The sequence below is a fragment of the Neofelis nebulosa genome, chromosome 4 (genome assembly GCF_028018385.1).
Source record: "Neofelis nebulosa isolate mNeoNeb1 chromosome 4, mNeoNeb1.pri, whole genome shotgun sequence".
In the NCBI taxonomy this organism is placed as follows: domain Eukaryota; kingdom Metazoa; phylum Chordata; class Mammalia; order Carnivora; family Felidae; genus Neofelis; species Neofelis nebulosa.
Genome location: NC_080785.1, coordinates 50161040 through 50178989, shown reverse-complemented (window position 1 = coordinate 50178989; position 17950 = coordinate 50161040). Strand labels below are relative to the sequence as shown.

At 35.2% G+C, this 17950-nt stretch overlaps 1 protein-coding gene across 2 annotated transcripts in view; it reads left to right on the top strand.

The window, feature by feature from the left end:
• The window catches only part of TAX1BP1 (Tax1 binding protein 1), a 90051-nt gene that overhangs the window by 24532 nt on the left and 47569 nt on the right, over nt 1-17950 (top strand). For both annotated transcript variants that reach the window (XM_058724744.1, XM_058724743.1), the window contains exons 4-7: nt 3363-3550; nt 6859-7017; nt 16861-17009; nt 17104-17194. In XM_058724744.1, the coding sequence (XP_058580727.1) occupies nt 3363-3550; nt 6859-7017; nt 16861-17009; nt 17104-17194 (587 nt within the window). The remainder of the gene's footprint in view (nt 1-3362; nt 3551-6858; nt 7018-16860; nt 17010-17103; nt 17195-17950) is intronic.

Sequence of the window (17950 nt, the reverse complement as noted above, 5' to 3'; positions counted from 1 at the left end):
TGAATAACTACATCTGGTATCTCAAACAACATTTGAACCATTTCTTAGTGGATTACTTTTGTGTGATTTATCAGACCTTGAGTATCTAGTTTGTAGAATATTTAAGTTTATTTATTTTGAGAGAGACACAGCGTGGGTGGTGGAGAGGGAGAGAAAACTTTGAACAGGTCCATGCCTTTTTTTTTACGTTTATTTTGAGAGAGAGAGAGACAGTATGTGCACGCACATGTGCACAAGTGGGGGAAGGGGCAGAGACAGGGAGAGAGAGAATTCCAAGCAGGCTCCATGTTGCCAGCAGAGAGCCTGATGTGGAGCTTGATCATTCGAACCATGAGATCATGACCTGAGCCAAAACCGAGAGTCGGACACCTAACCGACTGAGCCATCTAGGTGCCTCTGGTTGATAGAATTTCTAATGTCACGATACTAGAGCCGATTAGTCAGACTATATATATTTTTTCTATTTAAACTTTTTATGTAAGTCTCTTGGCCATTTGCAAAGTTACTCAGCCATGGCTTAATAAATTTGGTTGTATATACTAGGAGGGTGGGGTTTTTAAAAGCTTTTAAAAATATATTGCTAGAGCTACCCTTATATTACTCTTTTTTAAACTATATATTTTGAAATAATTTTGGATGTAAAGTTGCAAAAATAGTACACAGAATTTCTGTATACCCATTGTCCAGCTTCCGTTAATGTTAACATCTTACATAGTACATTTATTTAAAAAATTAGGAATTTAACATTGGTGCACTGCTAGTGACTAAAGTATAAACCTTATTTAAATTTTATTGTTTCCAGTAGTGTTCTTTTTTCTGTTCCTGGATCCGATCCAAAATTCCACATTATATTTAATTGTCCTATCTTCTTATCTCCTCCAATCTGTGACAGTTCCTCATTCTGTCCTCTTTCGTGACTTTTACAATCTTATTTTTTATTTTATTAAAACTTTTTTTTTTAAGAAAAAAAATTTTTTTTAAACGTTTATTTATTTTTGAGACAGAGACAGAGCATGAATGGGGGAGGGTCAGAGAGAGGGAGACACAAAATCTGAAACAGGCTCCAGGCTCTGAGCTGTCAGCACAGAGCCCGATGCGGAGCTTGAACTCACGGACCACGAGATCATGCCCTGAGCCGAAGTCGGACACTTAACCGACTGAGCCACCCAGGCGCCCCACATTTTTTAAGTTTTTTAAAATTTATTTTGAGATAGTGTGCACAAGTGGGGGAGGGGAGAGAGAGAATCCCAAGTAAGCTCCGCACTGTCAGTGCAGAGCCTAATGTGGAGCTGGAACTCATGAACCGTGAGATCCTGACCTGAGCTAAAATCAAGAGTAGGACACTGAACTGACGGAGCCACCCAGGCACTTCTGTGTGGTGGTGTTTTTTCATGATTAGATTAATGGTATACATTTTTAGGAAGCATATCGTACAAGTGCTGTTTTATAGTCACTCTTCAGTGCGTTGTATCAGGGAGTACTTGATGTTCCTCTCTCATTCCTGGTGATGTTAATCTTTTTTTTAATTAAAAAAAAAAAAAAAGAATTTTTTTTTAAAAACGTTTATTCATTTTAGAGAGAGAGAGAGAGGGAGACTCAGAATCTGAAGCAGGCTCCAGGCTCTGAGCTGTCAGCACACAGCCTGATGCGGGACTCAAACTCACGAGCCTTGAGATCATGAGCTGAAGTTGGATGATTAACTGACTGAGCCACCCAGGTGGCCCTGGTGTTGTTAATCTTGATCACTTGGTATCTGCTGGGTTTCTCTACTGTATAGTTAGTATTTTTCCTTTTGTAATTAATGAATACTATGGGGGAGTTAGTTTGAGACTAAGGAAATACCTTGTTTTTCCTCAAATTTTCACCCTCTAATTTTAGTATCTATCAGTAAGATCTTGCCTATAACAATTAAAAAAAATTTTTTTTTTATGTGCGTTTATGTTTTTGAGAGAGAGAGAGAGTGAGAGTGAGTGTGTTCAAGCAGGGGAGGGGCAGAGAGAGAATTTTCAAGCAGACTCTGCGCTGTCAGCTGAGACAGCCGGATGCAGGGCTCGAACCCACAAACCGTGAGACCATGACATGAGCTGGAACCAAGAGTCTGGCACTTAACCAACTGAGCCACCCAGGAGTCACTAGCTTGCAACAATTTTTATTGTTGTGTTTCACTAATGGTGCTTTTCTATGCTCATTCCTTGGACATTTACTAGTTGGAATTACTATGTTGAGTAGTTGTCTCTTTCCCCATAAGCTCATAGGTATTTATTTTTTTCTATGGAATAAAATCTAATACTATCCTTTTTTGTTGTGCAAATTATTCTAGCTTTCTTTGGCCATTGGGAGCTCCCATCAGGTGGGCTCCTGTGTTTTTTGACATTCCCTCCACCCCCTGCCACTTTGAATTCTTTTTTGGGAACTTCTTTCTTGCAAGCACCACAAGTTGTCCCAGGCTTTTCTTGTATTTTCTCTGATCCTCTCTCTTTTTGCTTAGGAAGAAAGTTAAATATTTTTTAAAGAAGGAAATCAAGTGAAGTAGATATAATAATGAAGTTGAAAATTTCAAGTTATGAAAGAATAGATGTAGTGGTTACAAATTTCTGGGTAGTTATGAATATTCAAGATAAGGTGAATGTATTGATCTTTGTGTAGTCATTTCACCACCACTGAATGCTTCCTTCTTATAAAGTCATTGTGGGGGATGCTAGAATTTTTATATATATTATATATTTGCCCTCAGTATTTCTGAGTTCTTGATAGGATATAAAGCAAGGTAATTGAAAGTACTATGGAGTGTGGTAGGTATGTATGTATTTTAACTGTAAAAAATACTGGGAGCTTTGGAGAAGAAGAGGTGAAGTTTAATTTTGAGCAGGGATAATCCAGCAAATCTTAAAAGGGGGTAACAGTTGAGACGAAGGAAGAAGGAACAAATATCAAACATATTCATCAGATAATGGGCTAGATGGTGTAAATATGTTATAGATTGTAATTCTGAGGTAGATGGCTTCATAGCTGTTTTACAGATAAGAAACTGGGGCTCAGGGAGGTTGAGTTACAATGGCTAGTAGTACAGCTGAATAAAGCTGTGTGATTCCAAAGGTTATTTTTTATTCTGCAAAAGTGGACTTCATCTTCCTTTCTTTTATACAATTCATGTACAGCACATTCCTTCCGTTCAATATCTTTCTTTTCATGGAATGAATGTCAAATTTGAGGGAACATTTCTTTATGTGATATATTCCCACCCGCAACCTAAACAGGGTCAGGAATGAGCAGAGATGGCAAGGTGTGTTAAATGGGGGGAAAAAACCCCGTTAATTTCATAATAGGAAAGTTAATCAATTTTTTTATTAATTTTCTTTTAGGATATTACCTTCCAAATGATGATGGAGAATTTTATCAGTTCTGTTATGTTACCCATAAGGGTGAAATTCGTGGAGCAAGTACACCTTTCCAGTTTCGGGCTTCGTCTCCAGTTGAAGAGTTACTTACTATGGAAGATGAAGGAAATTCTGACATGTTGGTGGTGACCACAAAAGCTGGTCTTCTTGAGGTTAGTACCAACAGTGAGCTAGTGATTTATAGATAATTTAAGAAAAGGGCTTATGTTGGCATTTAAAGAATTTAAAAGAATACCTGAAAATCAAATGGTTTTTAACTAAAATAATAAACTTAGGGTGTTGTTTTTGGAATACTTTAAAAATCTTCCTGTCAGCTATTGATTTCACTGTGGAAGGGTGAATCAGGAAATATCCCTGTCTCTTAGTTTAGGTTGAGCATTTTTAGAATGATTTCCGTGTTCATTTTATCAAGTAAATAGCCTGGATTAACCATAATTTAAAGAGAGAAGGTGAAAGCCTTCTTACATTCTTTTAATTGACTATTTGGGAGTCATCGCATTGGCTCTAATAGAAATTTACTGTGCAGATGGTCTAATGTCTTACGTCTTAAATTTTAGTAATTATTGAAGGAGAAAATAGAACAACATTCTTATTTTAAGATATTTTTCAGTATCTTTAAAATCTAAAAAACTAGAATGTTACATTTGAATTTCTGAAAAACGGCTTATTTAGTTGGTTCGCTATGTATTTTTGGTTAATTTACATTCATGTTTCATCCAGCAGGTCATTGCTTTTTCTTTATAGTCAGGTGGATTTTTAAAGTTTATTTATTTTGAGAGAGAAAGACCACATGAGGGAGGGGGAAGAAAGAGAATCTGAAGCAGGCTCTGAACTGTCAGCGCAGAGTCTGACATGGGGCTTGAACCCACAAATCGTGAGATCATGAGCTGAACTGAAACCAAGAGTCAGTCGCTTAACCAACTGAGCCACCCGAGTGCCCCAGATGGATATTTTTTATATGTAAATATTTTATGCCTTTGATTTTATTTTATTGATTTTATATCCTTATCTTCAAAAATTGAGGCTAGAGAAAAAACAACAGGTCATAGATACAATACTTTCATTAGAGAGTCAAACTGAAGGAACCATTTTTTATTGTGAATTCTTCATATCTTCCCTTTCCCTTCCAGAAATTCCTTTCTTATCTTAAATAAAGAAATGTAACTTTTATAGGGTGACTGAAACATTTTGTGGTGACAGCTGCCTGATGATCAAGGTTTTTAGCCTGATATTTGAATGCTAGTCAAAGATGCTGAAACAAGCCCAGCTCTTAAAAAGAATGCAGTTAGTGTTTATATTGCAGCTTTTTGAATACTTGTTAGACCACCCTGATTTCAGGATGTCCAGCAGAAAAACAGACATTCAGGCATCGGTGTCTCTCTTATGTTCCTTCTCTAAGTTAATTGGGATGTTGCACAATTTATTCCACTTCTTCCTACTCATAAGGGGTACTTGATAAAGAAAATTGAAATTTATGTTTCTTAAATGCTGAGATAAAATATTTTTATATCTGACCCAATTTTTTTGATAAATATTTTAAATTTCCACATTCATCAAAATCTTTAATGGTTTTATCTAAAACTACACAAAAATAGTACACATATATGAGATATTATTTGTGGCACTGTTGACATTGAAGGGTTATGTCTTGTGTTAATTTAACAGGTGAACCTTGATTGAATTTTCGATTTTTTTAAAAAATAGGTCATAGTTATATATCTTCCATTATTCCCAAAATATCTATCTATTGGATGTAATAAAATTATTAATTTTCTTATTTATGATAGTGGTAGTTGAAAAGGAGACTGTCTTTAGGAGATGCTTGCTCTGAGTACTTAGGGGTGAAATGTCTGCAATTTCAAATGGTTGTAACAAAAAACAAAAACATAAGCAAGTGATAAAGGGAGATGGAGTTAAACATGGTGAAATATTAATAATCAGTGAATTTAGGTGATGGGTGTCAGTTATAAAATTTTCACTATTTTGTGTGTTTGGAAGATTTCAGATACAAAATTGGAGGCAGGAATTAGACTTGTATACATTTTTATCTAATTTGAATTCCTTTTTAAAATTTCTATTTAACATTCAGTAAACTCTTCAAAAAGTATATGCCAGTTAAGTGTATCACTGGGAAAATTGGTTCTTTCATAATGTTTCTGTTGCACCATGTCAAGATATGTTTTCACTTTTAAGCTGCCAAAAAATTTACAGCCAAAAATTGGTTTTCAGAATATAAGGTATAAAGGAAGTTTAGTGAATAAATAAACTTTTCTTTTTTGAGGGCATTTGATTGCTGTTATTTTCATTTGGTCTGATGGAAGAGGTAGAAGGGTCATTCTAAAAATTTGCTGCTCTTCCAACTTTCACAAGACCCATTTTAGAGTTTAATCAGTTTGATTCCGTGACCCTGGAGAAACAATTTAGTGTACCAGGAGAAAACTTTATTTTAGCTAAAAATTTTCCCTCTGAGTCTTCATTATTCCCATTTGAATCAAAGACTGTTGTAAGAGAAAAGTTAACTATTTTATTTACTACTATTTTAGGTCCTTTAATTAGTAATTTTAGAATATTGGAGGTTTTGCTGAATTGAGTTACTGTTAGTGTGCTCCCCAAAATCAGTTATGTAATTTATTGTTACAATCTGCATTTTTGTCCTAAAATTTGCAGTTTTTTAAAGTTTGCTTTAATTTAGCTAAATAGAGCAGCTGTTATTCCTTAGTACCAAAAGTTTTAAGAGTAATGCCATAGGTGATGGTCTTCTATAACACACAAGGGAGTTCTTAGTACATTCAAAGATCTCTCCTAGCTTTACATTTAAGAAGAGTTATGAAATATATATGATTTCACTCATGTAGAATTTGAGAAACTCAACAGATGAACATAGAGGAAGGGAAGGAAAAATAAGATAAAAACAGAGGGAGGTAAACCATAAAGAGACACTTAAATACAGAGAACAAACTGAGGGTTGCTGGTTAGGGGGGTGGGTGGGTTAAATGGGTGATGGGCATTAAGGAGGGCACCTTTTGGGGGATGAGCACTGTGTGTCATATATAAGAGATGAATCACTGGGTTCTACTAAAGCTAAGACTGTACTGTATGTTAACTAACTTGAATTTAAATAAAAAAAAAGTGGTATACATTTTCTTCTTGATAAATACTCAAGAAAAACCCAGAATTAAGTCACTTGGAAAACTTAATATGCCCTATTTTTGGTACTAATTTGAAAATTGATTAGCAGGCAACTTCATAATAAAGTTTATTGATTTTATACCTTTTAATGTTTCCTTTTTTGCCCAAAGAAGGTTTAAATTTGATTTGAGTTTTTATTTACATGTATGATTCATGAAGTAAATCGTATGTAAAAGTTCTTTTTGTGCATTTCTTTACTATTTTTTTGAGATGGAAAACGAATCACATTTTAGGATTATAAAAAAATCAATGTGAGTTTTTTGTTTTATAGTTGAAAATTGAGAAAACCATGAAAGAAAAAGAAGAACTATTAAAGTTAATTGCTGTCCTGGAAAAAGATACAACACAGCTTCGAGAACAAGTTGGAAGAATGGAAAGAGAGCTTAACCATGAGAAAGAGAGATGTGACCAGCTGCAAGCAGAGCATAAGGTTAGTTGTGTTTTATGTCACTGTTTGGAGTTGATAGTATATTGCTTGAAACTCCACTTTTTCAAGAACTTAAACCAGTTAAAGTGAATAAAAACTACCTGTTTAAAAAAAAAAAACAAAAAACCCAGCATTTAGATACATACTTAGAGGAGAATAGGTCTGTTCCTGTCAGTTTTCTTCCACAGCTTCTTTTATGTTATAAATGTTTAAAATACTGTTAGCTTTTTTTGGTACCAGACTTGATGAGGTGGTTCCTGACAACTGTTTTTTTGTTTTTTAAGTTTATTCATTTATTATTTCTGAGAGAGCACACAAGCAGGGAAGGGACAGAGAGAGAGAGGGAGACACAGAATCTGAAGCAGGCTCCGGGATCTGAGCTGTCAGCACAGAGTGCCCATGTGGGGCTCAAACTCATGAACTTGACATCATGACCTGAGCTGCAGTTGGTTACCGACTGAGCGACCCAGGCACCCCACTGTGTTTTTTGGGTTTTTTTTAATGTTTATTTTGACAGAGAAAGAGAGCATGTGAGTAGGGAGAGGGGGAGAGAGAATCCCCAGGCTCAGTGTAGAGCTTGACGTGGGGTTCAGTCCCACCTGCATGGGGTTGCAACCTGAACTGAGATCAAGAGTTGGATGCTTAACCAACTGAGCCACCCAGGTGCCCCAACTGACAACTGTTTCTATATGATTTATATCTAATTGTAAAATAATTGGTCAGTATTTGGGGGGGGGAGGGTGGTTGGAAATATAATTAGGAGTGATAAATGCTGATTAAGGGGAGAATAGAACAAAATAGTTAAAGTTACTTTTCCAAAAAGTGGAATTCAATGAAATAAAATGTAGTATTCGGCAAAATTTTGAAATCTTTTGATGTGAGCAATGCTATAAATTATCCTAAAAAAAAAAACAAAAAAAACCCACATAATTAAAATTGGCACAATATCTTGAGGTAAGAAAAAGAAGTATAAAACAGTGTAGTTTCATTAGAGATGCAAATGGATTTAATTTAGGGTGACTCAGTTGTGCTCAGCTGAGCATCTGACTCTTGATTTCAGCTCAGGTCACGATCTCAAGGTTCGTGAGTTCGAGCCTCACATCGGGCTCTGTGCTGACAGTGTGGAGCCTGCTTGGAATTCTCTCTCTCCCCTCTCTGCTCACTCTTTGTCTTTCTGTTTCTCAAAATAAACATTAAAAAAAAATGATATAACTTAATAGTTGAAAATAAAAAGCAATCACCTGGTCATTGACCTGTTATTTTCATAAGAAAAGTAATTGGTTAGTTTTTCAAACACAGATTGCGATGATACATATCACAATCTCACAACTAGTTGGATATTCTTATGTCTTTTGACATGATTGACCCTAAAGATGGGATGTGTTCCATTCTCTTGTCCAACAAGGCCTAGAGCAGTTAATTATTACTTGAACCACCGGTACAATGATTTTCAATAATTTTTATACTCCAGTAGAGTAGTTGTAAATTGCACACCTGAACAGAGATGATACAGAAATAGGGCTTAAATTCTGAAAAACTTTCTCTTGACTTGTAGTTGTTTGAAGAGTATTCTTTTGAGTTAGAGGGTGACCTATCAAACAATGTGTACAATTCTAACTCTTCCTTTAGACATTTGTAATGTCTCTGTTATTACCATTTGCCTTTTTAGTTTAAAATAAGCAGTTATTCCCCTAATTTTACTATTAGTATCTTGCAGTAAAAGCAGGTATACCGAATTAAAATATGATAAAATACCAAATGTGCCTACCTTGATTGTTAGGACATTTCAGCTCAATTATGTATTCAGTTATTTTAACTCCCTGGCTGCTTTGTATAGTTCTTATTCTTTTCTCTCTATTCTTTACATGTTTATTTCGTTCGTGCCTGGGTTTGTCGGTTTTCCAAAGTGGAATGCCAATCTTTTTTTCTTTCACTCAATTACAACAAATTAGAGGGGTGGAAGTGAGATAGAAGATGATATTCATGAAAATGGCCCATCACAGCATGTACTTGGCCCATAAGATCAAAAATGCCCTGAAATGTGGCCTTTGAGGTTTCAAATCTGATCAACTTGAAATCCAAGGGAAGAATGGATGATTGGAAGAATAGGAATGGTGGAATGGTAGGCTTTCAATTGTGTGAGATTACTCATGTGCATCAGGTCGTGCCTCTGGTCCAGTGGAGTATTAGCTGAGAGTTAATGCTGTCCACATGACGAGGGTTAAGCGCTACAGATAAGACTATTGTAAGAGAGCTTATTCTGACATACTTAGATTGAGAAAGTGGTAGATTGAGGGCAGGGGATTAATGAAGCAAAATAAAATTTGTAGGAGATTGTGGCTCTTGTATCCAGAAGAGGTCTTCAGAAGTTTTTATGGCAACTCATAAGTCTTGATGACAGACACTAATCTTGGAGGGGACTTCTTCCCTGCTACTATTCTTGTGTTGGCATTGTACTCTGGGAAGATGAAACAGGTAGAAGTGATATATATATTTTTTTAATGGTATTCTATACTATGAAAATGGTAATTAAAAAAAGGACCTAGAACAGTGTTTGTTACATAAATAGATTCTCACTACATGTAGCTATTATTTTACTAGTTTTCATAATGATCTAGGGAAAGAACCAAAATGTGAATAAAATCTAAATATGAAATCCATGCCATTTTCCTCAGATTCTAGAAATGATACTTATATAATGTTGAAAAAAATTTCTTAGTCATATGTTGGCAATTGCCTGTTTATTTCTGGGGATGAAATAATGGGCTTGCAGGGAAAAATAGTTCCTTTTCTTTTCTAATCACGGGGCTTTTTAATGAATTTTTTTTTTTTTTCACCTCCGGAATCAGTCTTCCTCTAATCAGGCAGGCCTGCTGGGCAGCTAGAAGTCGCTTGCCTTAGTTGGGTGGCTTATAAAATCCATGACATTTCTTGGCACTTGTTTTAAATCTCTTTTGTGGTGTGAATTCTAAAAAACAATCTTGATGCTTGTTAAGAATTGTCTTCTAAATGTTTTCTCTTTGAGGTCCTGGGTGTATGTACTGCTGAGTATCTGAAGGGCTGTTATGATGTATCATCTACAATTTCACTTAAAATTTTAGAATGGACAGTATGGAACAGAATGATCTGTAGTACCCTTCAGTTTCTTCATGATAGAAAAAATTGTTTTCCTTGTTTTATAAAATAAGATTAGCTTGTTAGCCATTCAGTACCTGACAAATACTGAGTTAAATGTTTATAAAGTAAAAACTTTCATCTTTTATAAATATTGCCTTTTTTCATTGTAAAATGCCAATAGAAACACTCCTATTTTGTAAATTAAAAGAATTGGATGTGTTAAGGTTATCAAAAACAGATTGGCTTAAATGTTATGTTTCATTATGTTTTAGATGATTTTGTGTAATTGGCTGCTTAAAGGAATAAATTAGGATTACAAAGTAGATTAAAACTGAAACCAACTAACATCTATAAATAATTATAAAATACATATTATATTTCACCTGTATTTTAATGTGATCTGTATATGTTCTGTCATTCATGGGTACCCTAGATTTAAAAAGTAATTATTTCCATAATTAAGGATAATTTTGACATTCATTTCTAATTCACCTCTAAGTGTAGATTTTTCTCTCCTATAATAGGCTAATTAATAAAAATAAGTCATATTTAATGCAAGCCAGGTGCAGTTCCGAGTGTTTACTTATGTTAACTCATTTAATCCTATAAGGTGGGCATTGTTACGTAGGAACTTTACAAAGATAGCACAGAGGTGTTACTTAACCTGCCTAAGATTGAACAGTTTGTAAAGTGGTAGAGGCAGGCTGTGTGGCTCCTTCTAGTACTCTTAATGACGGTCTATACTTTTGCCTGAAAGGACTAAAGATTTGAGCTTATCTAATTGATCTTTTTTTAAAAACAGCTTTATTGAAATGTGATTTATAACTGGCATACCATAAAGTCCAACACTTTACAATAGACAGTTCAGTGGTTTTTATTACATGTATAGAATTATGCAGTCATTTCCATAACCTAATTTTAGCACACTTTCATCACCCCAGAAGAAACCTGTACCTGTTGGTGGTCATTCTCTATTTCCTTTCCCCTCAGTCCCAGGCAACCACTAAACTAAATTTCTTTTTCTGTGGATTTGTGTATTTTGGGCATTGCATACAAATGGAATCATGTGTGGCCTTTTGTGACTGGTTTCTTTCACTTAGCATAATGTTTTCAAGGCCCATCCATAGTATAATAATTATCAGTACTTTATTTCATTTTATTGTCAAGTAATATTCCATCGTATTGATTAGTCTTTTTTTACCCTAACTTTACATTTTTTAGACTTACATAAAAATGAGCAGTTTTGGGACGCCTGGGTGGCTCAGTCAGTTAAGCAGCCGACTTTGGCTGAGGTCATGATCTGGTGGTTCACAAGTTCAAGCCCTGTGTCGGGCTCTGTGCTGAAAGCTCAGAGCCTGGAGTCTGCCTCAGAGTCTCTTTCTTTCTTGGCCCCTCCCCTGCTTATGCATGTATGTGCTCTTTCTCTCACAAATAAATGAAAAAACATTTTAAAAAATTAAAAAAATGAATAGTTTGTAGGTATATTCATTGTGTATTTGAAAATTAGAAGATGAAAAACTGAGACTCAGGAAACCAAATGATAATAACGAGTCTTGTTTTTCAAATAGGACTAAAACAAACTATGGCTTTAAGTTTTGTAGTTTTCTTTTGGAGCCTAAACTATGAATTGAGTTTTTTTAATAAGATACATTTTTTTTTTTTTTAATGTTTATTTTTGAAAGAGAGAGAGGAAGACACAGAATCTGAAGCAGGCTCTAGGCCCTGAACTGTCAGCACAGAGCCATGCGGGGCTCGAACCCATGAACTGTGAGATCATGACCTGAGCTGAAGTCGAACACTTAATTGACTGAGTCACCCAGGCACCCCACCATAAAATATATTCTTAACTTGAATGTTGATAATAATAAGATGTACTTCAGTGTATTTTTTGGTATGATTTTTAAAATAATTGTGGATAGTAACCCCTTACCACATGGTTGATTTGCAAATATTTTCTCCCATTTTGGAAGTCACTTCTTGCTTATTTATTTTTTTTAATTTTTTTTTAAATGTTTGTTTATTTTTGAGACAGCATGAACGGGGGAGGGTCAGAGAGAGAGGGAGACACAGAATCCGAAACAGGCTCCAGGCTCTGAGCTGTCAGCACAGAGCCCGACGTGGGGCTCGAACTCACAGACGGCGAGATCACGACCTGAGCCGGAGTTGGACGCTCAACCGACTGAGCCACCCAGGCGCCCTGGGAGTCGCTTTCATTTTGATAATTTGATTTGTTGTGCAGAAGCCTTTTAGTTTGCTGTAGTCCACTTCTTTATTTTTCACTTTTGGTGTCAAATTCATAAAATTCTAAGACCAGTGTCAAGGAGCTTCTTTCTCGGAGTTTCATGGTGGTTTCAGGTCTTAAGTCTTTGAGTTGATTTGTTGTATGTGGTGTAAGGTAGTAGTTCAGTTTCATTCTTTAGCATGTAGCTGTCCACTTTTCCCAACACCATTTAGAGAAGAGATTGTTTTTTCCCTGTTGTATATTCTTGGCTCCTTTTCCGTGAATTAATTGACCATATATGCATTGGTTTATTTCTCTTTTCTTGATTCTGTTCCGTTGATCTGTGTGTAAATATGTTACATATCCATGTGTAACAAGCATTATAATGGAATACACAGAAATCATTCAGTTTCGTTAAAAGACACTGTAAGTAAAATTATACTGTCCTATTTTTTTTTTTCATATTCCCTTATTAATAAATACACATGAAATCTAATTTAAAAATCTAATTACACCCCATCTGTGGATGGGGTGCCCGGTTGGCTCAGTCAGTTGAGTGTCTGAGTTCGGCTTAGGTTATGATCTTGCGTTTGTGGGTTTAGGCCCCGCATTGGGCTCTGTGCTGACAGCTCAGAGCCTGGGGCCTGCTTCAGATTCTGTGTGTCCCTCTCTCTCTGCCGCTCCCCTGCTCAAAAAATTTTGAGCTCTCAAAAAATAAAATATTGTCTCTCAAAAAATGTTAAAAAAATTAAAAATTACTTGTCTGTGGAATGTATACGTGTTCAGGAAATAACTTAAACAATAAATTTATTTGTAGGCTAGCTTCCCTTTTAGCTCTAACCAAAAAATTTAATCCTTTGAAGCTGGTATTATAAAGGTAGAATATAAGTGTATTTGCTCTTAGCAGATTTTCGACAGAAGTAGTCTTCTTGGAAAAGAAGAATAGTTATTCTTGATGCAGATTTTTTTAAGTGAATTTGTTGTTGCTGCTCAAATAAAGTATAAGTTTTTCTCAAGATAAATTTGTTACTGAAGAGATTATATGAATTTTTAACTTTTAAAGATATTTTAATTCAGAGATCTAAAATAAACTGAAGGGCGCCTAGGTGGCTCAGTCGGTTGGGCATTGACTCTTGATTTTGGCTCAGGTCATGATCCCAGGGTCATGGGATTGAGCCCTCTGTTGGGCTCTGAGCTTAGCATGGAGCCTGCTTAAGATTCTCTCTCTCCTCTGCCCTTCTCCCCTGCTAGCACTCTCTCTAAAACAAAAATAAAAAATAAACTGAAATAAACATGCTAAAATAACTTATTTCAGATTAGTTTACAAAAACAAATAACCCAACTGTAACCTGAACAGGTTGTATTTATGGGGGCAGTGTTAATGAAAGAGGAATTGCCTAATTATTATTTATTTTGCCTTTTATCCTGTCATTTTAATGCCGTGAAGATGTTATTGAACATTGTTAATTATATCTTTGGTATGTTTCTAGAAACCAGAGAAGATGCACTTATATTCTATGTAGATAACTGTATATAGCTCAGTGTTTTAGTTGATTTCAGGAAGCAGAGTGTTTGAGAAAAGCCAGATTAAGTCAGATGAGTAAGGTTCATTTTAAAATCTAACAATTTCCATAAAAAACATAATCCTTTAAAATGTTTATTTTTGAGAGAGAGAGCATAAGTGGGGGAAGGGTGAGAGAGAGAAAGAGAAAAGAGAATCCAAAGCAGGCTGCCTGCTGTCCTTGCAGAGCCTGATGTGGGGCTCAAACTCATGAACCTTGAGATCAACACCTGAGCTGAAGTCAGATGCTTAACCAACTGAGCCACCCAAGGGCCCCAATAACATAATCCATTTGCCAATAATTTGCTGTTTAGAGCATTCAGGTACTAATTTACTAAATTTTACCACTGTATACATTTGAATCCAGAATACTTTTTCGAAATAGTTGTCCAGGGTAATATTTATTTATTTTGAGGGGGGAAGAGAGGCAGAGAGGGAGCGAGAATCCCAAGCAGGCCCCAAGCTCAGTCTGGAGACTTATGTTGGACTCGATCCCATGATGGTGAGATCATGACCCGAGCCAAAATTAAGAGTCGGTTGCTCAACCCACTGAGCTACCCAGGCACCCCAGTTGTCCTAATATTATATCTGTTTTTTTTCAGATTGTATTCATTTGTAATCAGAATTTGGTGTTTTTTTAAACATGAGAATAAGTATGTTCTGTTGCTTCAGATTTTTTTAGTGCGTGCTTAGCCACCTAAGTGGCTGGCTTACTTATTTATTTATTTTTATCTGGTTCGTATTTGAGAGTTGACTTGAAGGAATTGCTAATAGTGGTTCGTGGTAGCAGAGATTCTTTAATCTCAGAGGAGGGGATGAAGTCGGCTACATGAATTTGAAATGTCCAAATCCCTTAATCTCCTTTTGCCTCCATTGTTGTAATTGTTCTTATCTTGGTACACAGTGTAGCAGACTTAATCTGTTTAAGTTTTACTTTAATATTAGAATTATGTTTTGGGGCATGATTTGCAAATATTGACTGAATATTTATCTTAAATTTCAAGTGCTTTTCAAAGATTGTGTTCTAAATTCTTTTTTAAAAAGTTGGTTTTTGAAAGAAAGCAGGAGTTTTAGTTTGTGTGTACTACCACAGACTTTAATGTCATTTTCATGCTAAGAAGGACCTAGCCATATTGAGATGCTATGTGCTTCACTCAGACATGGGAACTAGAGGCCTGAAAAAGAATCTCAAGCATTTTCATGCCATTAGAAAATCCGTATGGATGCTGAGAAGCTATTAGGTGCTTTAATGGGTACTGGAGAAAGACGCTAAGACTCTTCAAGTTACATTAGAATTAATTTGTGACTCACTGTAGACTTAACTTAGCTCATAGGTAAAGCAGTTAGTTAATATTTTGCATTTAGTTGCTTATGAATCTTCTGATTCTTGGCCCATACATTTTTTAGAATGCTGTTTACCTGATATAGAACTTCATTAGTTACAGATTCAGAAACTAGTTTTTGCTTCTAGGCAATCTAATCCTTGTTTTAGGAAGAAATACCTAGATTAAATCTGTAAGCTATTTACTGTGCAAAAAGAGCATTTGGTAAAACCAGCAATACAAAATTAAAAAAAAGAAAACAAAACACAGCTATTAGAAACCTCTCTGGCTATCTTTATAAATGAGCAAGACAAATAAATGAAAAATGTGTCAGATTTTGCAAGAATCCTTGGATATTGACAGCAGTTTACAGCAGAGGGAATAAATATTATTTGCTTTCTGTGGTCATTGGAATCAGACAAGCATTTAGTTTTTTTTGTATGACAGTCTTTAGTTAATGTTGCAGATTCAGTAAACAAACATTTGCTTTGAGCAAAAATAAAACCAAGAGAGTGTATCTGACCATTATTGTGATGAGCTTTTTAATGAAGATGCAACATAGCAATTTTCATATTCTTAAGTAATCTCTACACCCAGTATGGGGCTGGAGCAATTTTTATATTTTAGTGATATATTTAAAGTGGTATTTCCCTTATAAGTAAAAAAATTTGGCTGACTTTATGAAAAAGTTGTTTGTAAATACTGTATAACATTTGTTACATTTAAATTGTAAGACTGGTGCTTTCCTTTAGCTTCTGCTGTTGCCTAGATGGGTGGTACTTTTATATGTGGAAAGTTTTAAAAGTGTTTTTTAACAAAACCAGTTTGTTTTAATTTATCAGTTCTTTGAGGTATAGTTTTCCATAACAGTACTTTCAAATGCACTGATACATTTGATTCTCATGATTTTATAGAGTGAGGGAGAAAAGGCTTTATTATCTTCATTTTACAGACATAAATTGGGCTTAGCGAGGAGCTTGACCAAGTTCTTATAAGTTAAATGTCTTGATGTGTTAAAATTTTTTTAAACTTTTAAATTATTTGTCCAAAGTGGAATATTCTATTTTAAATAGAAGTATTTTTTTTTTTTTTTAATTGCATTTACTACTTTTGTATTTCAGTTTCTTTGAGTGTTTGTTCAGGCCTCTGAGCCACAGTGTCAGGATCATTAGGAACCTTGCTTTAGACATGTATCTTAACTTAGTGCTTTGGTATAATTATCAGTGGCACTTAGCGATCTGTGCTGTAATAAGTTGTTAACCTTGGTAGTATCATTTGAAACCTGATGTGTCACTGGAGTAGCATTGAAAAGCAGGATGTCAAAAATGAAAGTGACCAGTTTAAAATGTTTTCTCTCATTTTTTGTTGCCTGCCCTCTGGTGGAGAAGTTTGTGAAATCAACAATTGGTGGTTGAGAAGTCTGGAAAGGAAATTAATAATTGTTTCATTTGGTGTATAAAAAGTTGAATGTATATTTCAGTTTCAGGTTTAGTTTTTAATCTAGTTTATAAACTTTAGAGGGGACAAATGTGGGATTAACAATTTAAGAATACACAGATTTCTTAAAGATTTGCAAATTTGTCATAGAAATTACGTTTCCCAAAATACTCCTTGTTGTTTCTAAGGGTCTTGTTGAAGTATCACAAAGTTTAAGAACGGAAAATGAAGAGTTTAAGAAGAGATACAATGATGCTACGTCCAAAGCTCTCCAGCTTGAGGAAGATATTGTGTCAGTGACACATAAAGCGATCGAAAAAGAAACTGAATTAGACAGGTATTTCTGATGGTTTTAAAAAATAACTTTATGTTCCAAAAATGTTTTAAAGAAGGTTTTTTTTGGGTCTGTATTAATGTTAACTTTAATTCAGTTTAAAGGATAAACTCAGGAAGACACAGTATGAAAGAGAACAACTGGAATGTCAATTGAAGACCGAAAAGGATGAGAAGGAACTTTATAAGGTAGTTTATTCTTTCCATTTCTATTCATTATCTCTTGCTGTGTAACAAGTGATCCCAAAACTTAGTGGTTAGGGATTTGGTAGCAGCTTAGCTACGTGGTTCTGGCTCAGGGTCTCCTGGTCAGTTGCAGTTAGGATGTTGGTAAGGGCTGCAGTCAGCTTAAAGGCTTGATTGGAACCAGAGGATCTGTCAGGGTGGCTCATGCAAATGACTTTTCGCAGGATGTCCTTCAGTTTCTTGCTGTGTGGCCTCCTCAGTGGCTGCTTGAATGTTTTCACAACATGGCAGTCCGTTTCCCTTGGAGTGATCTATCCAAGAGAGAGCAAGGAGGAGGTCCCAGTGCACTGGTGACGTAGCCAGTGAAGTTGTATGTTGGTGCTTCTACTTTGTCTTATTCATTAAAGACAAGTCACTTGGTACAGTCAACACTCAAGGAGAAGGGAGTTAAGTTCCACTTCTTGCAGAGAGGAAGTATCAAAGGATTTGGGGACCTTTAAAGACTACCCCATGGTGTATAGTCCCTAAAAGTTTTCAGGGAATTTGCTGGTATTTTAGTTGCTTAGCAGGTAATACATGATAAGTCAGAGATTTAATACTATAACAAGATACTTATTTATTAGAATTTATAAAACCTAATTGTTTTCCCCTTTAAGAACATATAAATCTTAGAACATTAACTTATTTCTGTGATGATCATTATGTTTCAGAGTTTGACTTTTAGAATAATCTTCAGAGAATGTCATTTTAAAAAATAAT